Raw genomic sequence first — 23,056 nt, forward strand, 5'->3', positions numbered from 1 at the left:
TTATCAGGCTGTTCATCTACGGTCCTAATGCACGAAGTTATTCTACTATGAATTAATCGTAAACGGAGTACGTACTCCGCACTGCTACGTAATTATGTAATGTGTGGCCGAAGAGGTCCAGGCCCGGCAGCGGGCGGAAGGCAGCGCCGCAGCTTCCGGGCCCGATCCGTCGAGTTTCTAATCTTATCGCATCCAGTCCCGCCTTTGGTTTCATCTCAATTTGGTTTACCAATACCTGCTTTTCCCTCCTTTTCTCGTCTCCTTTTCGTTCCTCTCCATAGGTAAAATTGCAGTGACCATGTCAGCAGAAAGTCCAGGGGAGAAGAAAAGTGGCCTGCGAGCCTTTTTCGCCCACGCCCTCCGGCCCAAGAAATCCCGCCAGGTCCTCCGCAAAGGCTATAGCGCATCCACGCCGGATCTGCGAGGAGCAGCAGGCCTGCACCGACCCAGCACCACCAGTGAAGATGTGCCGCCACTGCCCTCCCTCACCCTGCTAGAAGCCCATCGATTGAAATACCGCGAAATAAACGCCAACAAAGACTCCCAGCTGGGTGAAAGCCGCGACCATACCGCCATCCTCCATACCATCGGCGACCAGGACTTCAACCGGTACGACCCCTATGGCCTCGACAGTGAATACGACAACCGGCCCCCCGGTGAGCCTCAGATCGCCAGTTGGCCCTCGCAGCTCTGGATGCACCTTGCGACAGACTACCTCACGCCAGCCGATACGGCCAGCCTCGCCTTCTCCAGCAAAACCCTATACCTCCGCCTCCAAGCACTCGACCCGTTCTACGTCCTCTCCCTCCCCGAGTACCATACGCAGCGCGTCAACTTCCTCACGACACAAGACCGCTACCTCCCACACCATCTCCTCTGTATCCCCTGCGGCCGCTTCCACCTCCGCACGCAGCCGGGCCATGAGAAGCTCCAACCGGCCGACACACTCAACCCGCTCTTCCGCTGCCCGGAAGCCCGCAACCCACTCAACCCTCCCCCACGACACCGGATCACCCACAACCGCACGCTGCCCTACACCTTCGTGCAGCTGGCGCTGCGGGCGCACCGCTTCACGCCGGACCACGGGATCCCGTTCACAACGCTCTCGCGTCGCTGGCGCCGCACCGAGTGGTCGCACCAAACACGCTTCCAGATCCACAACAACCACCTCCTGATGCGCGTGACGTCCACCCGGTTCGCCGACCCGGGCCTCCCGCCGTCTACGGTGCGTCTCCTCCTCTACTCGCGCGAGGACTACGTCCCCTACTTCTCCGTCTGCGCCCACTGGCGCGACGGTAACCTCATGGCCGCCTGCAAGTGCGCCCTCTCCCACATCCCCGTCCCGCGCGACACCTCCGCCCTCCAGGGCCTCGAGCACCGCGCCAAGGACATCATGCACCGCCGCGCCTACAACCCCAACGCCCTAACCACGCTCTGCGGCAAGTGCCGTCCCATGCGCCGCTGCCCCGAGTGTCCCTCCGAGTACCTCATCGAGGTCAAGCTGACCGAGGACCGCTCCCCCGACAGCGCAGGCGGTGCCCCGAACCTGCGCTTCCGGCACGCCATTGTCGTCACGCGGTGGTGTGACCTGGGCGATGGCACCGCGCCGTCCCTGTCGCGGGAATGGGCCGCTTGCTGTGGCACCGATGGCTCTGCCCCCACGCAGAAGACCCAGGGGGGTATGCCCAAAGTCTACCAAGACCCGGAAGGCGTGATTGAATCAAACGGTGAGGGAGCCACCACCACCACCACCACCACCATCCCGCCCAGGATTTACGACTCCTTCAAGGCGATCGGCAAGCGGTCAATTTCCGGTACTTTTGAGAGTATGATCTCTGATGATACACTGCCGGGTCAGCGTATCATATCGATGAATCCATCCGGGAAGAAGTTGGGCGAGGAGGGCAATTCGTGGTACTGAGTGATGGGGCGGGGGACCCCCCTCCCAAAGAAGCTTTCTGTGATCTTGAAATGGGTATAGTGGTCGATCGGTTGGTTGATTGGTTGGTCAACTGGGTTGGGGACAAAGCAGGTGTTCGTTTCATTTTCTCTCTCGTGGCGGTAGTGGTGGTGTTATGGGGCGTTTTGGATTGAGATCCGGGGTCGGTGAAGGAACCTTTTGTCAGGGTGATTTGACTGTTATGAAAAGCATTGTTTTCGAGCTTGCAAGGTTATAATCAGGTACTATATGGGTGCGATAGCCCCCGTTCTTGCTACTAATTTGAGCGAAAATCGGTAGTCGCTTAGCAGGGCGAATGTAATAGACTGAATTCAATCAAGTCACTTCTTACCTCGTCATGATCATACTCTAGTGCCGTACTAAGGCAGGGTCTCGCATCAGCTAAGTACCCGAGCACGTGCGGTTTCTGACTTTCTATACTCCGTACAGACTACGTCTTAAAGCAACGAAGACCCTGGACTCCGCATCATGAGTCATCAAGACATCATACCTATTAAGATCTATCTAAGGTAAGCTGAAATAAAGAGCTATCAATGACATGGAGTATGTATAGATCAAAATGGGAGGCAAGAAAATGGTCGGTCATCATCACGGTCCAGCCAAAACAGCAGAAAAGTTGTATATACCAGCCCCACGGTCGATGTGTGTGTTGAGAGTGTTTAGCCGGTCAAGGAGATTTGGACGTCGTCGGTATGGAAGATCGGGTATCCCCAACGCAAAGTACAAGAAACCCCTCCAAAAGAAAAAAGAACCAAACGAATATCTTGGGAAGGTGTGTGTGTTTGCCCTTCCCACCCACACCCCTCTTTTCCCTTCTTTATGAAACCACAAAAACAAACCCAGAACCGAGTATATCCTGTGAACCCCGGACATGAAAGCAGAAATACAGAGCGCAAGAACACACAAAAAAACCGCTGAAACGCACAGAGAGAGACATAACACCCCGATAACGAATAATCACATATCATGATGGGACGGCTTTGGTCTTTCGTCGGGGAAAAGGTTCGTGGAGCAAAACAAAAGTGTTATATGATAAATTTAGTGAGGGAAGGCCATTTTGTTTTGTTGGAGAAATTGTTGTTGGGACTTCTGCTGTTGCGTCTGTTGCTTTTCGGCCTCCAGTTGTTCCTCTTCATCATCTTCGCCGTTCTCTTCGTTGGTGTCGAGCCAGCCGCGGGACATCTCGACGGCCTTGGTCCATTGTCGGTACATCTTCCGGCTGTGGGCGGGACTGACGTGGGGCACGAAGGTGGTGCGGTTGGCACGGTCCATATCCTTGAGTTCGCTGAAGTCCTTCCAGACATTGATGGCGAAGCCGGCGGCGATGGCGGCGCCCAGCGCCGTGGTCTCGTGCATAGCCGGTCGCTCAATCGGGATTTGGATGATATCGGCTTGGGTCTAGATTGACAAGGCGTGTTAGTCGATCTGTTCGCGCGAGAAGAGTCCATGATGCAACGGATGTGACGTACCTGCATGCAAATGTCGGAGTTGCTCATACCACCGTCGACGGCCAACTCAGTCAGCTTGTGCCCACTATCGAGCTCCATGGCGTCCAGGATAGCCTTAGTTTGGAAACAGGCAGCCTCCATCGTTGCGCGAGCAATGTGTCCACGTTGAGTGTGCTGGGTGATACCAACTAGGGACCAGTCAGTAATGTGACATCATAGCCGGATTGGGCGAGAGGAGAGGCGGGAAATAAAGGTCAAACTTACAGATGGTACCCTTGGCGTCATCAATCCAGTAGGGAGCAAACAGACCACTAAAGGCAGTAACGAAGACGCAGCCACCGCTGTCGGGCACGCTCGCCGCGACCTCACTCACTTTGCGCGAATCACGGAAGAAACCCATGTTGTTCATCAAAAAGGAAATACCACTACCAGCAACAGCCACACTACCTTCCAAGGCGTATACTGGTTTGCGATCTTTTCCGAGCTGGAAACCCACGGTGGCCAGCAGACCGTGTTTCGAAATAACAGGCTTCTCTCCAACGTTGTAGAGAAGGAAGCAACCGGTGCCATAGGTGTTCTTAGCCGAACCCGGGGTGAACGCGCAGTGACCGACCAAGGCGGAGGATTGGTCACCCAGACAGCTAGTAATGGGAACACCATCCAGCGGCCCCGATCGGACCCAGCCGAACCCTTCCGGATCGGACGAGGGGATGATCTTGGGGAGCCGAATCTTGCTCCGGTCCAATTCGAAGAACTCCAGCAAGCGATCGTCGTAGTCGAGAGTCTCGAGATTCATGAACATGGTTCGCGAGGCATTGGAGACATCCGTCACCAGGCGGCCGCCTTCCGGTCCCCCATTCAAATTGTATAGAAGCCATGTGTCAACCGTACCGAATGCGAGACGACCCTCGTCGTAGGCCTTCTTCACCTCGGGCAGGTTGCGGAGCATCCACACCAAGGTCACCGAAGAGGGGTACGTGGACAGGGGGAGACCGCAGATCTTCGACAACTCTTCTGCACCCTTCTTACTCTTGAGTTCGCGCACCAAACCAGTGGTGCGGGTATCCGGCCAGGCGATCGCGTTGTGCAGCGGCTCACCAGTCTCCCAGTCCCAACAGAGTGTGGTCTCACGTTGACTGGTAATGCCGATGGCCTCGATGTCGTCTCGGGAGTGGCCCAGAGCCAGAAAGGTCTTCATCGCTTCTTCAATGCAAGTGTAAACTGAATCGACCAGTTCGAAAGGATCTTGTTCGTGCCATCTGTAGCGAGGAGAAGAATTTTGTTAGCTCAGTGAATGACGACAGTCATGACGAGAGTTGTGCAGCGCTACTCACCCTGAGCGTTCGTGGATCTGACGGAATTCCATCTGGTACTTGGCCACGGGAACACCCGTGCAGTCGAAGATGATAAAGCGAGAACTCGTGGTACCCTGGTCAATAGCACCGATAAAGCGATCCTTGAGGTTATCGCCACGGCGCTCGTTCTGTAGCAAAGAACGGTTACCATCATGCGACTGGTGAGTGTGGAGGTCGGCATAATTCGGCTGTTGGTCTTGCTGTTCCTCAACGAGTGTGTCGAGGTCGGACATATCGAAAGGATTCCTCATTTTGGATTTGCGGACTTTGTTCGCGGCTGGTTGTGGTGGTGGTGCTGACGGTTGTGGTTTAGGAGTACTATCTCTAGTAGTAATAGGAGTGGTGGTGATAGTGGCGGTAGCCTTGACGGCAGGAGAATGAGAATGAGGGGAACGATGAGGCGGAGGCAGAGGTAGAGGATTGGTGGTAAATTGCCCGTCGGGTTTCCGAAAGTAGGAGAAGAGAGACCAGGTAGGCAAAGCCTGGAGAAGGGAAGAAGTGATTGGAGAAATGGTGGCGGTATTGAAGTAAGAATCGAGGGGAAAACAGGATTACGTCCCTAGTCCGCTTCTTGAGACAGACGAGGGGAAAAGACCCAGTGGGGACACTGGGAGGTGGAGGGAAGAGGGTAAGGAATTGAGACGTTAGGGCTGGACACTACGACAATTGAGCAGCAACCGGCCAGTCCAGCAAAGTGGCGGGCTGTTGTACGGGAATTTTGGCGCAGAGACCGGCGGGGACAGTTTGGTGACGTAGAAGTGATTTAGGGTGAAATCGGGTGGGGAAACCGGAGCCCAGGATCTGGAGAAGCAGGAGGGAAAAAAATGGAGGTGACAAAAAGCAAGTCTGCCCGGCAATTGGAGGGAGACTGCGCAACCTGAGAGGTAGAAAGACCTGGTTGGGTTCGGGGAGCGTCGGGGGAGAGGGGGGTATGATATCACTCGTTGTTATGGAGGGAGGGAAGAGGAAAGGAAGAGCAACTGAGAGAAAAATCTGGGTGTGTTTTAGAGGAGTGATGGGGGGGTACGTAGTGGCAAGGCGGAGCTCTAGCAATTATGTGTAAGATGAGTAAGAGTCGAATAGTCGGTCGTTTAGTCAAGTTATCCAGCGATGGAGAGGAGAGTGGAAGTGGACAGCGAAAAAGAGCAGAAGAGAGGAGAGAGAAAGAAATCAAATCTGGTCCAGAAACAAAAGCTGGAGAAGACTCTCTCTTTATCCAAGTAGGTGGAACCTGGTCTTTACTTATTTTATTATCAATTCAATTGAATCCTTCATAATTCTTGCAAAAATTGTTTTATTAGTGTTATTTTATCTGGAATAAAACAATAATTCAATTAAGTACATAGATAGTGGTAGGTACTACGGAGTACGGAGCAGGTAGTAGCAGTTTGGTGGTGGTAGCGGTAGTGGTCAAAACCCCCCTGGCTGCTCTAGACTGTCTACCGACTGTGACTGTCCTGTACGTATCATGGATCCCGTTGGGAGCTTCTTCCGGGGAATCTCCTGGGCCCATCTGGTCATGTCCGGAGTCTGGCTGAACTGCAACTTTCGCGACTAGTTCCAGAGCCTACTCAGTCTAGTCCCGCGAGGACGCAAGTCAAATGTTCAAGCCTGCGTCGAACAGCATTTGCCAAACCCCCAAACTGGCAATCTGCTTAATCCCCGTTCGTTCAATCCATGGCGGAGAAGTGGGGGCGTGGGGGAGTTGAGGGCAATCCCTTCCTTCGACTCTCTTCCAATCTTCCTTCTGGACCTTCATTCAACCTTTCTTTTTTTTTTTTCTTTTCCCCTATATTTTTTTTTTCTGATCAGACGACCATCTGTCCGTCGTCAGCATTGACATTCGCCCCTCTTTCCAATCGAAAAAAGGGTCGAACAACTGTGCTTTCCTTCACCTCCCCCGGCTTTCCTCGTCCTCCCCTTTCCCCTTACACCCATGGCAAAATGTTCCCCCAGGTGTGTGGTAAAATCGGGAAGGTTAACCCCTGCCCGTTCTTATCGCTAATGTATCAAGTTTAAACCAGGTAGATGGTACCTGCTGTCTAGCCCATCGTCAATGTACTCGCAACTGAGCTACTGTAGCGTCACAAACCGTCACTGACCCGTTGAATCCGGTTTTCATCAGGGCCGAGACAACTCGAAATATGTCTAGTGCTGAGTTTGTGAGTCTTTGCATGTAGTAATGCGAGTAGTTACCGACGGTTGGTCCGTCAAGGTTCCCTTCCCCCATCGGCAAGATATCCGAGCTTCGCAAGCCGAGTTGGGACTCTTCATTCTTGTCCTGGCAGAATAAAGTGCCTTGATTACCGCATTGGGGGAAGACAGAATCACTAAGAATAGTCGCCAGACTTCCACATGACATCCCATGAGACCCATAAATCTTCCATGGTTTTCTCTTCCCTCCACCCGCATAAATTAGCTGCGTCTGTGCCTACTGTATCTGGGGCCCCTGCAAGAAACTACCTGGAACTCCTAACAATCCATCAATGATTGATTCTTCCTTTGAAACAAGCAGTTGGTAACGAGATGGAATGATACCGATGCCACCAGTCACGGCATTGAGTTAGATTGACTACCTAGTATCCCACGCGGAAAAATTTGGGAGCGCAAGGACCAAGTCGCGGCGTTGGTGGGAAGTGATCGGTCATCGAAGGATGAACCAGACTAGCCCTGCAGCGCGCATCCACATGCCTGCCTGACTTGACATCCAGATGTACGAAGTATGTACAAGATAGTTGTACAGATAGGCTACTGTGATACTTAGTAGATCTACAACTGGCATTCTTTGACGCCCAATGGTCGTCCACCTCAATCCCTCCAGGTTTGGAGAATGAAGAGCCCCCTTGGTATCTATCGTTGTCCTTGCGAGAGACCGACATCCGAAGTATGAACTCGTTACGGTCCCATGGCAAAGAAGCCCGCCCAAAGGAGGGGCTCTGCGGGTGTGTCCCTCCGAAGATTCTCGTCGATCGAGCACATGACAATGTCCAATTTTCTCCTACTAGTGAACTAGTCTATTTTTCACGCACGCGTTGCACTAAATCCGGATTCTAGACCGGGGTCTTTTTTTACCCCTGGCTCAATTTTTTTTCTGATCATTTGAACACTTTGTGGATGCGGGATATCGCCGATTGTCTTGAAGTGGTCTTGCTATTTCCCTTTACAATCCAGATTCAATGGATATTGTGTAGGCTGGTTCTATCATCACAAGTAGGACAAACCAACTCTGCAAGAGAACTTCTTGTGAGTTACCTGCACTACCTGCACTAATCGAATGAAAAATGAACGTATAAGGGGAGAACATGGTTGTATAGAGCTACGGTAGAATGGCTCTGATTTTCGGCCCTGACTAGGGATTGTCTACCGGTAGACTGCCCCTGGCTTGTATACTTTTAGCGTGTGGTATAGCCAGATGCAGAGGCGCTCGTTCGGCTCTCTGATTTACGGAGAAATTGTTGCCAGCCGGGAGTCGGTTCGGCGTGGTTTAAGGGAGCGGCTAGCTGTCTTGGGGGAAGCCACGGCCGCCACGGGATCGAATTGTCCCGGCCACTGCCTGCCCTCCTCCATAGTCAAGATGGGAACGTCTTGATAAGCAATCGACTCTTGAAGTTTCATGGTTGTATATTTGAGTTAATCAGCGACTCAGGCTTCCTCCCATGTGCCCTTCTTGACTTCTGCCCTACGAGCTGACACGCAGTTTTCTGCAGCTTTTTTTTTTTTTTTTTTCTTAATCCCTTTTCATCCACAATGATGTATGTATGTATGTGTTTTGGCTCCACGGACCCAGCTCAAAAAGCGGGTGGTGACGTCTTCAACCACAACTTCCGCCCGCACCCCAATGGGTTGCACCCAAGTTCGATTCATGCAGCAACCAGACACGACCCTGTGAAGTAAAAACTGAACTGGCACCTCAGCTTCATGAACGACACCGTCTCCACGGACCATGACAATTGATCGACCCTTCTACCCTCCTAATTCACCTGAATCCTAGCTCCAATCAGGTATACGAACACGTCCGCCAGGGACCGTTGTGGCTCTGCTCCCAAGGAAGATCAATAGGTTCGAGACGGAATGATAGCATTCCCGACTCGGTATGACCTCAATCACTCGGATCACTTTGTCAGATCCTCCCCAAACGTGTGCCAAGAATAGGGTCTCAAATCATGCAAATAGATCAACCGACTCATACTCTAGAGCACAATCACGCCAAACCTAACTTAGCCTCTTCTGTTTATGTACATAGAAAGATGACTGACAGAGGCGGCTGCATTGATTTGAATACATAAATGTACCTTGTCCTACACCTTTAGTATGATTCGTGTGTAGGTCTTCACCTTTGCTATATAAAATTACAGCCTTTCAAGTTTACACCTCGGAGGCACTACCACCAATCAAGAGGCATAATAGACCAGTGTGCTGAGATTGCTATTAATCCATCATAAAGTCGTCGCCATCGTCGCCGTCGAGACCAACGCGGAAACCTGTTTCGCCTGAATTCGTCATTGGAGAGGGTCTGGATCTGCAAAATACAATCCAGGTGTAGAAACTACCTAACGGACGGGGCCAGTGTTTGTACTCTAGGAGTAGAGACTTGACAGTCCCGTCCTTCGACAAAGCAGTGCTGAAATACATTCTACCAACTCATACAGAGTACGGAGTACTATGTAATTGACGATCCTCTCCAGTCCTCCCCTTATAGGTCATTCCTCCCATCGCACTCCGGAGTAGTATTCATACCTACTAGGTAGATTCGAGAACTTACCGGGATGGTGGTTGACAACGCACTGCTCATGCTTTCGTCCTTCCGCACCGATAACGACATCCCCCACCGCCGCCCGGCTAACCTTCCCTTCTTCCTCTTGCTTGTCTAGGACAGGCTCTGGACCTCTCAGCCCCTTTGCGGACATCTCTCTCTCTCTCTCTCTGTCTCTCTCTCCATCATCGGCATCCATGGACGACATACCGTACCCATCACCCCCGCCCCCCTCCCCCAGCCCCAGCCCTCCCGGATGATGAGATCTTGGGACAGTTCTTCACCCGCCATTCCATATCCCTTGCCGGCGGTGGCGCGCGGGCGACCTTCATACATCCACGTATCTTATATTCTTCAATCGATGGTTGACTCCTCTTCTGCTTGCGGTCCTCTCTATTTTGCTTTTGCTTTTTGCCCCACAAAACCCTGTCTGGGCGCTTCCCGCCAAAATTCCATTTATGCATTGGATTTTGGTGGTGCGTGCACTGCGTCACATGATGGGGTTGCATTGCTTTTATATTGTGCCCTGCCTATACAAGTGCATACATCACTCATGTAGCTCGTAATCTGCTGCCGCTTGGGGGATTCTGGGTTCTGAGGATTGGGGACTGGGGATGCTGGGGATGCTGGGGATGTTGGGTCTGGGGGTTATCCTCCCTTCCCTTTCTTCCCTTTGGGCCCTTGGGGGCGGGGGGGTTTATTTTCTTTTTGTTTTTTGTTTTGGTTTTGGTTATGGGGATGGGTGGTGTTTGGCTGGGCTGAGGCACTGGGTAACTATCTAACTGCTAACTGATTTTGCTTCATTTAAGGGAGGCGCTACGTGTAGTAGCTATTGATCGACAGGGCTGAGGTCACCTTACCTTACCTATCGACAGTCGACTACTATCTTACTACCAGAGGAAGGCTTCGTGACAAATGAAAAGCAACCAGCCAGACCGGCTGAGGGCATCGTTGAACTTCGCATTGTAATCTACAAGAAAAACTCAACCAATATTCAAAAGGATACAATCAATCACATCGACACTCCCCCTCTTCTCCTACAACACGCTTTCCTCTTTTCTCTTTCTTCATCGGATACTATACTGGCACAACGACTCTGAGGATTTCTTAATGAAACAGAAATTTACTCAGCATCCTCAAGCTCGGCGCGCTTGCGGGCCTCGGCCTCCTCCTTCTCCTTCTTCTGCAGGAAGATCAGGGCGTTGATCTTGTCCTTGATGGTGTGCTCGCCGGTAAGGGTACCGGAGATCTGCTCGCGGCCGATCAAGCTGGCGACGATGCTGGCACCGACGATGAAGGTCAGGACGAAGCGGTACATGCCGTACCAGGCGGGGGCGCGGCCGGAGGCGGAGGCACGGGCGTCGTTGTAGTACAGGAAGGTGAAGGCGAGGAACTGCGAGATCAGGGCGTACTCGACGGGGAGCAGCAGAGTAGGCCAGGCAACGGCGGGGGCGACGATACCGGCGGCGTAGCGCTTGTAGCCGTACTTACCGCCGTAACCGGCCCACTCGAGACCCCAGTGGATGGCTCCGAGGAAGGAGAGAATCTGGATTTAGGGGGGAAAGTCTGTGTTAGCTCGGCTTTTCCTTGACTCTACTCCCCAAGGCCAAAGCGTGGGGCAAGGCGTCGGTGAGATATGGGGCCATTAACTTACGACAGCACCGTAGCCGACCTGGACGGGCTCGAGCATGTGCAGCAGCAATTCGGCGCTCTGACCGGAGAAGAGCAGACCGTCACCGGCAATGGCGGCGTTCTTGATCTCCCAGGAGAGGTAGACAGTCTCGAGGGAGGTAGCAAGGTAGGGAATGACACCGGCCATTCCGAGGTAGAGAGCCTCCTTGGGGACAGCCTCCAGGCTGAAGGTGTCCTTGATCACTTTCTGTAGGGGAGTAACAATCACCAATGTCAGCGGCGCCAGTAGTCTAGGCATGTTCAACCCCGCAAAAGGGATAGCATTGGAGGCGATCGGGGAAATCCGGGAACACATACAGCCTCAGCCTTCATGCCGGCCATCATGTCGGTATCCTCCTCGCCGTCCTGTTGAGCTCGGTCAGCAGTTGAACCACGTCCGCGTCAGGATCTCCCTCACCTTGTGGGAGGTGGAAGCATGGCGGATAAGAGCAGTGGTGACGGGCTTGCGAGCAGCCAGAGCGAGGCTGGGGGAGCTCGGGCGAACGGGGAAGCGAGCGGAAGAGGTCAAGGGAGCCTTGAAGACATTGTTGGACAGGACCGAGCGGGCGACAGAGCCGTTGGAGCTCTGGAAAGCTCTGAGCACAGAGCGGGCAGCAGTGGTTCTGTAGAGCATTGTCGTCCTCGAGACAGCTAATTTTTTCCTCCGAAGTCCGCAGTTAGCAAAGTGGAGAGATGGCTGGAAAGCTCGGATCGAGCACCGCACGGGGGAGGTCACGCACCCAATTGAGCTGGAAGAAGAAAGAGAAAGAGGTGTAGGAGCGGAGAAGAGGGTGTTCACCCGGATTTCGGTCGAGTTGGACTCGTGAGAGTGGAGATGTATGGCCGGAGGGGGAGCAATTGAGCCTGAAGACCACGAATGAATGAGGTGATATTAGACTGAGGTGCGGTAACGTCGAAGCTCGGGTGTACCATAGGCTCCAATCCCGCAGGTGTCATAGTTAATGCCTCAGGCACTATAGGCCGGCGAGTCACGAGGCTGACTCAGCACTAGGGCGTAGCCCTAATGAACTAAGCCCAACCCGGTCAGTCCTCTATCGAGCCCGAGCTGAGCCTGGCGTAGTGGATGCTTTCTGCTGGTGGGCGGTACGGGGACAGGAGAGAAGCACCGACGTCACTTGCTGTGCCCGCGCGTCACTAAGTCTCCCAACGCAAGTCCCCTCTTTCCACCCCCCCTATTATTATTATTATTGTTGGCCCAGTTCATGCTTTCCCAGGTACAGAGTGAACCACACTCGTCTCTGACGGCAGCCCTATTGCTCTATCTATCTTGGGGATCCATCCTCTTATTCATCTCATCACAATTGGGTAAGTCGCTCTAGGTTGATACCCAACCTTAACTTCCCCTCCATTCTCTATTCCTGTACCTGTCTGCTCATCTTCTATAGAAGGCACCCCCGTCCGTGGTGGTCTGCGCCCGGCTTTTCTCTCTCCGCACTCGTCCCTTAAAGCACGTTCCGGAGAACATATCTTTTATTTTCGCAGCTCACCGGCAACACTATCGCGTGCACACCAAGCTTTAATCTGCATGGCTCTGTTCTCAACCGTCAGCGAGTGCAACTAACGCTCGCGCTTCATAGTAAGCTCACATTGATGATCTCATACCTCATCGGCTGCTATCCTCTTCGTTCCAATAATCTTATCTGATGCTTCATCACTTTACTAACCCATGGGATACACTTTTAGGCTGATTCACACCCACGAGTGACCGCCTTACCCCCACCTCTTGTCCTAGAGCTGCCAGTAATCTCTTCCCAGGCCCGGGTTACGGCCGTACCCCGCAGCCATGTTGGAGGGATTGGTTGCCAATCTACTCAACCGCTTCCTGGGCATCTATGTCAAGAACTTCGATGCAAAGCAGCTAAATATTGGAATCTGGTCAGGCGATGTGAAACTACATAACCTGGAACTCAGGCGAGAAGCTCTTGATCAGCTCCATCTCCCCCTCAACGTTGTCGAAGGACATGTCGGCCAGCTCACCCTATCCATTCCGTGGTCGAACCTCCGAGGCAAACCCGTACGAGTTGACATCGAAGATGTGTTTCTTCTCGCAGCTCCTAAGGAGGACGCAGACTACGATCCCGAGGAGGAAGAGAGGCGAGCGCATGCCCTGAAGATGGATAAGATCGAGAGTGCAGAGATGCTGAAAGAGCGCAACTCGGAGGGTATGAGCCAGGAGGAGCAACGCCGAAACCAGAGTTTCACCCAGAGTCTGGTGACTGCCGTTGTTGACAACCTTCAGATCTCCATCAAGAATGTTCACTTCCGTTACGAGGACTCGATCGCTTCGCCCTCCCACCCGTTTGCCGTCGGTGTGACACTCAAGGAGCTGAGCGCCGTTAGTACCGATGCGGAGTGGAACCCCACCTTCATCCAGTCCACTTCCAGCACAACACACAAACTGGCCATCTTGGGGGCCCTTGCCGTGTATTGGAATACCGATGCAGAACTACTGGGTACAGGGCGCGGTTCCGATTTGGGCGCCGAAGCCCAAGGAATTGAGCATGCCGAGCTGCTCGAAAAGTTAAAGGCCGGTATCGATAACCAAGACAGCGCCCAGTTCATGTTGCGCCCTGTCAGCGGCCGAGCAGGCTTGGAGTTGGACAAATCGGGCAAACATGACAGGCCGTCCCTCAAAGCTAGGCTCCTGTTTGACGAACTAAGCTTTGTTCTCGACGATCATCAGTACCGTGATGCTCTGATGCTTGTAGATCTGTTCCATTACTTCATCCGCCATCAAGAATACAAGAAGCTCCAACCTAAATGTCGACCCAAGGAGGATCCCAGAGCATGGCTGAGATTTGCTGGCGAGGCCGTACTCAGCAAAATTCACGATCGCAATAGGCGTTGGACATGGGCTTACCAGAAAGAGCGGAGAGATGATCGCATCACCTACATAGATCTGTTCAAGAAACAGAAGCGCGAAGGAACGCTCGCTGGACTGGACGCGGAGAAATTCGATCAACTTCAAAGGAAGTTGAGCTATGAAGATATCCGCTTCTGGCGCTCACTGGCACGAAACCAATTGCGCAAGGAGAACGTCGGCGTCAAGAAACCAGCTCAACAGCAGACATGGGGTGAATGGTTCTGGGGTACCAAGAAAGAACAGTCGGAGGAGACCACAATGACAGAAGAGCAACGACAGGAGCTATATAATGCAATTGACTGGGACGAGAAGAAGGCGATCGCGGAAAGTGTGGATGTACCTAGAGAATGGGTCAAGCTTCAAGTTAACGCCGGCCTAAAGGCGGGCAGCTTCACTCTGAAACGGGATCCCCACGCGAGAGCGGATGAGGTTATGAAAATGGTGTTTGACAACTTCCGAGCCAAAGCTTTGCAACGTCCTGATTCTTTCTTCATTGACGTCAACCTTGGTGGGTTGAGGGTGTACGATGGAACAACCCCGGGGAGTCTTTTCCCACAAATTGTCAAAGTCAAAGACTCTCTTCCAGAACCCAAGCACCGCTTATCCAGTGCCAGTGGCGATGACGAGTTAGACTCCGAAGCTGACGAGGACATCTCTGCATATCAAGATGGTCTGTTCCATCTGCAGCTTGAGCAGAACCCACTCGAAAGCGACGCAGACTCAGTTGTCAAGGTCAAGATGAAGAGTATCGAAGTGATATACAACCCTACCTTCGTTGTCGAAATCGCCAAGTTCTTCGAGCCCCCGGAGCGGCATATGGAGTCCATCGGGGCTCTTTTAGACACGGCAGGTGCTACCGTCGAAGGCATCCGGCAGCAAACACGAGCAGGTTTGGAGTTTGCGTTAGAAGAGCACAAGAAAGTTGACGCACAGTTCGACATTCATGCGCCTCTAATCATTGTTCCCGAGAGTATCACACAAGAAAGCTCTCTCTGTCTCATCTTGGACGCCGGTCATATCAGTGTCAACAGCGAATTGGTCGATAGGCAGACAATGAAAGACCTTCAATCGAAACAGAAGCGACAATACGAAGAGGGAGACTATAAGGAGCTTGAACATTTGCTTTATGACAGATTCCTACTCAAACTTGACTCTACTCAAGTCCTCATTGGCCCCGGCATCGAAATCACAAAATCGCAACTTAGCTCCGATGTCCAATCACGCAACCTACACATCATCGACCGAATCAACATAGACTTTGTTCTCGAGATGTGTATCGTTCCCAAGGTCACTGAACTTACAAGGACTCGTATATCAGGTCACCTTTCAGAACTACACGCATCTATGTCTGACAAAAAGTACAAGGGCCTGATGAAACTTATTGATATTGCCATTCCTCGATTTAATGACGGTGGCGATACAAAGAAGACAGAAGCGCAATCGAAAGAGGGTCCTGCGACTGTAAATAGGGCCAGATCAGCTTCTTTCCAACCGTCTAACCCAAGAGAGCTGCCTGTTGTTGATGAAACTGACGACGAGTCGGACGATGAAAGCATGCAGAAGAGTATTGACAAGCCTATGAACATTCATCGTCGTGACTTTGAGTTTAAGTTCACAGTGGGTTGTTTACGGGGCTCATTGTTCCGTTCTGATCCAAGTGATCAATTACGCGACCACCTGCTCGTCGAATTGGTCGCTGAAGGCTTCGCTTTAGACTTTTACATGCGGCCATTCGACATGGTCGCGGAGGTTGTATTGAAATCTTTGAGTGTGGATGATTATATCGAAGAGAACCCTGTGCCGGAGTTCAAGAGAATCATATCATCGAAAGGCTTCGATGCCGACGAAAATAAAGATCTCTTCCACCTCAAGTTCGTCAAAGTGAACCCAGATTCTCCGGAATTTCATTCCACATATGAAGGCGTGGCAATGAATCTCGACACGTCCGTATCAACCATCAATCTCGTTGTTACCAGGAAAACACTTCTGACGCTTTTGGATTTTATTCTCCTCACATTCACGAGCCCAGAGCAAGCGAACACTCAGGCAACTCAGGCAGATGACAGCGATCAGGGGCTCGCTGTAGCGAACGAACAAACGCAGCAGTCAGGCAAAATTCGCATAAAAGCCAACCTAAAGAGTATCGCTCTTATTCTCAACAATGATGGGGTCAGACTTGCTACGCTCAGTCTAAATACTGCTGATGTTGGAATATTCTTAGTGGGCCGCTCGATGTTGATCCAGTCGCGAATTGGAAGCCTGACCCTCATAGACGATGTCAATACTGGTGCGTCGGAGAGCTCAGACCTCCGAAGGCTCCTCACTATTGAGGGTGACAACTTCGCGGACTTTAAGTACGAGACATTCGACTCAGAAAGTGCAGATTACCCCGGATATGACTCGGAGGTATTCCTGAGGTCAGGGTCTATGAAGGTCAATTTCGTAGAAGAACCCTATCGCAAAATCATCAACTTTCTAGTGAAGTTCGGCAAAATGCAGGCCATCTTTAATGCTGCCCGGCAAGCTGCGGCAAACCAAGCCAACCAACTGCAAGAAAATGCCTCGCGAATGCGATTCGATGTGGTGGTGATGACGCCAATTCTGGTGTTCCCAAGTTCGATGACAGAAGGTGGTTTACACGACACTGTCACGGCCCACTTGGGTGAAATTTACGCCAAGAACACTTTCGTTCCTCTTGATGAGGCGAAGGACAGTCCTGCTGTTAATCTGATCTCTTCTGGCATTCGGAACATTCGTTTGACATCCAAGTTCCATTATGGTGAGGATACTGTAGAGGAGCTTGAGATGATTCAAAAGGTCAACCTTGATTTCAGTATCTGCTATCTCGAGCACCAACATGACAATCCGCGTCCAGACATCGAGATCGAAGGGTCTATGTCACCTATCAATCTTCGGATCTCGCAGAAGCAGTTCAAGTTCTTGTTGGATCTCTCCAAGACGGTCCCTAGTGCCTTCGCTACTGATAGCGAACAACAAGAGCTGGAGGCCTTGGAAGCTCTTCCTTCATCAGTTGTTGAACCGTCCAAGGAGGTCGAGTCGAAAGCCATCGAGCGAAGTCTGTCGCGAGAGCGAATGTCCCAGGACGATGTCAAACAAGAAACTTGGGTTCGGCTGGACATGGTCTTCAAGGTCGATAGTGTTGGTCTAGAGCTTATCCTGGCCGCCGACGATGCGCCAGTAGGTCGCTTGGAGGATTCCAGCTTGTCCAAATTCTCACTCAATGACACCAAGGTCAAATTGCGAATGCTGACAGATGGCTCCCTGGAGTCTGAGCTTCTAATCCACTCTCTTTCCATCCGGGATAGTCGCAACCAGGACACTAATAAGTTCAGAAAGATTATGTCCTTGATCAATAACGACGTCCAGCAGCAGTTCATGGCTAGCGTGTCGATGTCCCCGGGTCCGAAGAAGCACTTGATTGCCATGCTTACCATCGACAGCCCGCGTATCATTTTGGCTTTGGATTATCTGTCTGCCTTACAGTCGTTCGCAAATTCGGCTTTTGCCTCGGATGAACCAATGGTGGAAGAAGAGGGCGACGAATCTCCTGAAGAATCGGAACCCAGAACCAGCACCGCCGAAAGTGACGATGCATCGCTCGAAGCCCTGGCGACTGAAGATGCGCCACCTGCTGCTTCCGCAGAACAGATGACTGTTTCTTTCAGGGTTAACCTCGTTGATGCTCAAGTAATTACTATCGCAAACCCCGCAATCGCACACACTGAAGCCATTGTTCTGGGAACCAAGCAATTGTTGTTTTCGCATCAGAACGTCTCGACTCTGCAAATCAGTAAGGTTGGCATGTTTCTGTGTCGCATGGACAGGTTCGAAACGAGTAGGCTCCGGATTCTAGACGATTTTACTCTAGAGGTGTCAGTGGATAGTCGTGCGCAGGAGAAGGGCTCGTCGCTAACATCTATCAATGCTCATATTGAACCTTTGGTTCTACGCCTTTCGCTTCGCGATATTTTGATGGCGATACAGATTGTGAACAAAGCTTCTGAGATGAGAGCTCAAAGAATGCAACCGGTCGAAACTGGTGAAGTAAAGAGCCTACCTGAGGCTAAGAGCATCAAGCCCAAGTCTTCGAGACGGCAATCGTCTGGCAAACAGTCTTCGGCCGTGGTGTCAAGAACTCGACGCCAATCAAATGCAACGACGGATAAACCGCGTCGAGCCTCAAGCCCAGAGCGCTCAGCAATTCTCAAGCGCGAAGAGTTAAACGCCCAGGTTGATGGATTGAGGGTTATTCTTATCGGTGATCTTCACGATCTTCCGTTACTCGATTGGAGCGTCAAAAAATTCAATGTTGATGTCCGCGACTGGTCCACGACGCTGAACGCCGATACTAGTTTTGAAACATTCGTCAACGTGTACAACTTTTCGAAATCCGCATGGGAGCCTATGATCGAACCATGGCAGCTGGGATTTCATGTGGCCAGGGAAATTGATCCCGAGATTTTCTCCATAGACGCTTATTCTCATAAGACGATGGAACTCACTCTTACATCTGCCACGATTGCGCTGGCGTCGAAGTCATTCCAGTTCCTGTCTACGGATGAAGATGTTCTTTCCAAACCTAGAGGTGCTGATGCACCTTACCGGATCCGGAACTATACTGGTTTCGATCTACACGTCTGGGCGGATATTGGTTCAAACGAGGATGGTCCGGCTGCTAGATTGGCCGATGGTGAAGAATACCCTTGGCGATTCGAGGATTCAACTTCCATGAGAGAGACACTCGCACCCGAGGGGCATGCTGGGCTTGTTGGGATCAAGGTCGAGGGGAGCGGCTTTGATAGCGTAAACAAGATCCCAGTCGTCAGAGAAGGGGAGATTCTCTACAGCCTGAAACCTAAGAAAGATAATGTTCTTCACCGACTTCTGGTCGAGGTCAAGTTGGGTGCGGACAATGTGAAATATATCACCTTCCGTTCGCCGCTGGTGGTTGAAAACAGCACTCAAATCCCCGTGGAGCTCGGCGTCTTGAATCCTCAAGAAGGCCACCTGTTGAAGATCGAGAAAATCCTTCCTGGGGAGTCGCGACCTGCACCTGTCGGAGCGGCTTACATGCATTCTCTTGTGATTCGACCTGATCAGGGGTTCGGGTACGATTGGTCTAATGAGCAGCTGCATTGGAAGGACCTACTACGTCGCCCTACACGGACTATCAAATGCTTAAGTGAGGGCGGGCAACAGTCTCCTCCCTTCTACTTCCAGATGCACGCTACTTACAATGATCGGGACTCTCTCACAGGTATCTATCCATACATGAGGATCAAGATATTTGCACCTGTTGAGATTCAAAACCTTCTTCCTTATAATTTCAAGTATCGCATCTATGACAAGAACACCAAAAAGGATTGGACCAATTTTCTGCGCAAGGGTGGGGTTAGCCCGGTGCATGTTGTTGAGCTGTCTCATCTACTGCTGCTCAGCGTGGATCTTGAGGACACGGTATTCAAGCAAAGCGATTTTGCAATCATCAATGGCAATTCTCAAGATTACAGAAGAGAGCATATCTTGTCTCTCAAGGATGAGCGAGGCATTCAGTTGAGACTCAAACTACACTACTTCAGGGTTCCCGAAAGTGGTGGAGCCTTCAAGGTCTCGGTCTACAGCCCATACCTTATTTTGAACAAGACCGGCTTGCCGATGGAGATCCAGAGCAAGGCCTTTTTGCAATCAGCTCGATCGGCTGCTGGGCAAGGACTGAGAGCTGATCCCAGAAACGGAGGACGTACGCTCCCATACATGTATTCCTACCATACGGATGATCAGAAGAACCGGTCCATGCTGAGAATAGGTGACTCTGCTTGGAGTAAGCCTCAGAGTTTCGAGGCTATCGGAAGCACATTCGAGGTCATCTTACCAGATCAAAATGGCCGATCGGAATTCCACTCGGGTGTTTCTGTCGCCGAGGGTGAGGGCAAGTACAAGATGACTAAGGTGGTGACAATTGCCCCTCGGTTTGTTCTAAAGAACAAGCTTAATGAAGACATTCTGGTTCGTGAGCCTGGCTCATCAAATGTACTCAACATCAAGAGTGGTGAACTTGTACCTCTCTACTTCTTGCGGCAAGTTGCCGAGAAACAGCTTAGCTTGTGCTTCCCTGGCGTTAACAATCAGTGGTCCTCTCCTTTCAACATCGCGGACATTGGGACAGTGCATGTCAAATTGGCTAAAGCTCAACAACGTCAGAGGCTCATAAAAATCGATGTGGTCATGGAAGGTGCAACACTCTTCCTCCATTTTAGCTTTGAATCTCGGAACTGGCCCTTTTCCATGCGGAATGAAAGTGATATGGAATTCATCTTCTATCAAGCTGTAAGTATTTGGGCATTTATATTCGGACAAGTAATTTGCTAATTAGCGCTCAGAATCCAAACGTCGAGGAGGATGAAGAAGACCGAACAGATGGCTGGCGACCGATACGTTACCGACTTCCTCCGCGCAGTATCATGCCCTATGCATGGGACTATCCAGCAACCAAAAATAAGTCTCTGGTTCTGACGTGTAAGGGCAAAGAGAGGCATATCAGACTCGCAGAGATCGGCAATCTGATACCTATGAGGATTCCACCCACCCAGTATGGGGAGACCCAGAAGATTATCGACATCAACATCGTTGCCGATGGGCCGACCCAGACCTTTATGCTGTCCAACTTCAAGCAGTCCAAGAGTATGTATAAGCAGAAAGACAGAGGACAAGCATCGCAAAGTAGTCTTAGCACTGGTTTTGAGGTCAAGGAGCTTGACTCGGATGTCAACTTTAAGGCTCAGCTTCGCCTTGGAGGAATCGGCATTTCTCTCATCAATCAGAATCTCAAGGAACTTCTTTATCTAACGTTCCGAGAGATTGACGTTAAGTTCAGAGAGTCGAGAATCTATCAGACCTTGAACACTACCATCAAGTGGATCCAGATTGACAACCAACTGTATGGTGGTATCTTCCCAATATTGCTCTACCCTAGTGTGGTTCCGAAGACTGGCAAGGAAATGGAAGCACATCCAATCTTCCACACGATGGTGACCCGTGTGAAGGACGACTCTTATGGTGTACTTTACATCAAGTATGCCACTGTTCTTTTACAGCAGATGACACTAGAGCTTGACGAGGACTTCATCTTTGCGATGTTAGACTTTGTCAAGGTGCCCGGTGCGTCATGGTCCGAGGAACACGAGGGCAAGCTCTGTGACGAAGACCTGAACATTCCAGAACCTCAGACTGAGGGTGCTGTCTCAGACGTCTATTTCGAGCTGCTTCACCTGCAGCCAATGCAACTCGACATCTCTTTCATGCGTACCGAGCGTGTGAACGCGGAGGACACAATGCAGCCATCCAATCCTCTGATGTTCTTCGTCCATGTCATGACTATGTCAATGGGCAACGTGAACGACGCGCCCATTCGACTCAATGCGCTCATGCTAGAAAACGCCCGTGTGTCTCTTGGGGTTCTGGTCAGCAATATCCAGAGGCACTATACCCAGGAATTCTTGCGGCAGGTGCATGTGGTTCTGGGATCGGCTGATTTCTTGGGTAACCCTGTCGGATTGTTCAATAACGTCAGTTCTGGAGTGGCTGCCATCTTCTACGAGCCTTACCAGGGTCTTGTGATGACTGATAGACCTCAAGAGCTGGGTATCGGTATCGCGAAGGGCGCGACCAGCTTCGTGAAGAAGTCTGTCTTCGGTTTCTCCGACAGTATGGCCAAGCTCACCGGAAGTATGTCTAAGGGTCTAGCTGCTGCTACCTTGGACAAAGAGTTCCAAGACCAGCGACGAATGTCCAAGTCGCGAAACCGACCAAAGCACGCTCTGTATGGCATCACGGCTGGTGGAAGTGCCTTCGCAACCAGCCTCGCAAGCGGCATCGGAGGGCTTGCACGCCACCCTCTCCAGGGTGCCGAAAAGGAGGGCATTCAAGGATTCTTCAAGGGTGTCGGGAAGGGTGTTTTGGGCTTGGCCACAAAACCCGCAATCGGCGCGTTCGACCTCGCCTCGAGTACGTATATTCATCACTTTGAGTATGGATTGATGCTGATTATCATCTAGATCTTGCGGAAGGCGTCCGTAACACTACCACGGTTTTCGACGCCGAGGGCCTTGATCGTGTCCGCCTCACCCGCTTCATTGGCACCGACGGCATTGTCAGGCCGTACTCACAACGCGAAGCCCTCGGACAATTCTGGCTTAAGACGGCCGATGATGGCAAGTATTTCAACGAAGATTATATCGCGCACCTTGAGCTCCCGGGTCGAGACATGCTGGTCATGTTGACCTACGACCGGATCATCCTCGTGCGCACGAAGAAGCTCCGGACGGAATGGGACATGCGCCTGAAAGATATTCAGACCATCTCCAAGGAGCGGACAGGGATGAGTATCACTCTTAAGGGCGGTGCCAATGGTCCTTTCATCCCAGTACAGGATGAGAGCTCGAGGAACTGGCTTTATAGGCAAATTGCTGTTGGTAAGTTTTTATCTCGAGCCCTCGCCGCCATACAGGACTAACGATGAATCCTAGCTGTGAATGCTTTCAATGAGAAGTATAATGCCCGTGCTTAGGATCTATCCCTATGATACCGATGGACGCATCGTAATGAAGACCAGGACGCTTTGGAGGGCCAGTTTTACCTTTTGTGTTAATGAAAAGAGAATCTGTTTATGCATGATTATTTGGAGCTATGTCTACAAGCGAGGGAAATTGCTTATGAGGTTTTTGAGCCTGCTTGGAATTTTTTGAGCCAGCTTATTCCAAGCTGGATCTGATATTGGTCTACGCCCATGCACTTGAAACCCAAGGACATGACTCTTTCCAAGCTTGATGTGGTTGACTTTTTTCTGTTCTGTTTCCTTTTTCTTTGCGATTGAATGCAGCGATTGTACATATTAGATAATTACCATCCATAATTTGTCATGACGTCCTGCTCGTAAGTGCTCGCTCGACATTTAACAGGCTAATA

The 23,056-nt window shown here is 51.4% G+C and overlaps 5 protein-coding genes across 5 annotated transcripts; 3 read left to right on the plus strand and 2 right to left on the minus strand.

Annotated features, from left to right (window-relative positions):
• Positions 1-228: 228 nt before the first annotated feature.
• BP01DRAFT_356191 (uncharacterized protein) lies at positions 229-2,266 on the plus strand. The gene has a single exon (XM_025574888.1). The coding sequence runs from the start codon at positions 299-301 to the stop codon at positions 1,919-1,921; it is 1,623 nt and encodes a 540-aa protein (XP_025432002.1). The 5' UTR covers positions 229-298; the 3' UTR covers positions 1,922-2,266.
• Positions 2,267-2,915: 649 nt separating this feature from the next.
• BP01DRAFT_33180 (glycerol kinase) lies at positions 2,916-5,357 on the minus strand. Its single transcript, XM_025573059.1, has 4 exons — positions 4,743-5,357; positions 3,673-4,667; positions 3,430-3,596; positions 2,916-3,358 (listed from the first exon to the last, which is right to left on the minus strand). The coding sequence occupies exons 1-4, from the start codon at positions 5,012-5,014 to the stop codon at positions 2,999-3,001; spliced, it is 1,794 nt and encodes a 597-aa protein (XP_025432003.1). The 5' UTR covers positions 5,015-5,357; the 3' UTR covers positions 2,916-2,998.
• Positions 5,358-6,384: 1,027 nt separating this feature from the next.
• On the plus strand, positions 6,385-6,873 carry BP01DRAFT_33188 (uncharacterized protein). The gene is made up of 2 exons (XM_025573062.1): positions 6,385-6,719; positions 6,788-6,873. The coding sequence occupies exons 1-2, from the start codon at positions 6,441-6,443 to the stop codon at positions 6,833-6,835; spliced, it is 327 nt and encodes a 108-aa protein (XP_025432004.1). The 5' UTR covers positions 6,385-6,440; the 3' UTR covers positions 6,836-6,873.
• Positions 6,874-10,426: 3,553 nt separating this feature from the next.
• Positions 10,427-12,083, minus strand: BP01DRAFT_415488 (DUF3429 domain-containing protein). Its single transcript, XM_025579143.1, has 5 exons — positions 11,928-12,083; positions 11,606-11,838; positions 11,506-11,553; positions 11,171-11,395; positions 10,427-11,062 (listed from the first exon to the last, which is right to left on the minus strand). Exons 2-5 carry the CDS (start codon positions 11,819-11,821, stop codon positions 10,640-10,642), a joined length of 912 nt encoding a protein of 303 aa, XP_025432005.1. The 5' UTR covers positions 11,822-11,838; positions 11,928-12,083; the 3' UTR covers positions 10,427-10,639.
• A 908-nt stretch (positions 12,084-12,991) lies between these two features.
• BP01DRAFT_294978 (membrane morphogenesis protein VPS13) lies at positions 12,992-22,658 on the plus strand (the record flags this gene model as incomplete). The annotated part of the gene is made up of 4 exons (XM_025571796.1): positions 12,992-20,419; positions 20,473-22,096; positions 22,147-22,563; positions 22,618-22,658. 4 exons carry the CDS (start codon positions 12,992-12,994, stop codon positions 22,656-22,658), a joined length of 9,510 nt encoding a protein of 3,169 aa, XP_025432006.1.
• Between the last annotated feature and the right edge of the window lie 398 nt (positions 22,659-23,056).

Source organism: Aspergillus saccharolyticus (genome assembly GCF_003184585.1).
Source record: "Aspergillus saccharolyticus JOP 1030-1 unplaced genomic scaffold BP01scaffold_12, whole genome shotgun sequence".
NCBI classification, from domain to species: Eukaryota; Fungi; Ascomycota; class Eurotiomycetes; order Eurotiales; family Aspergillaceae; genus Aspergillus; species Aspergillus saccharolyticus.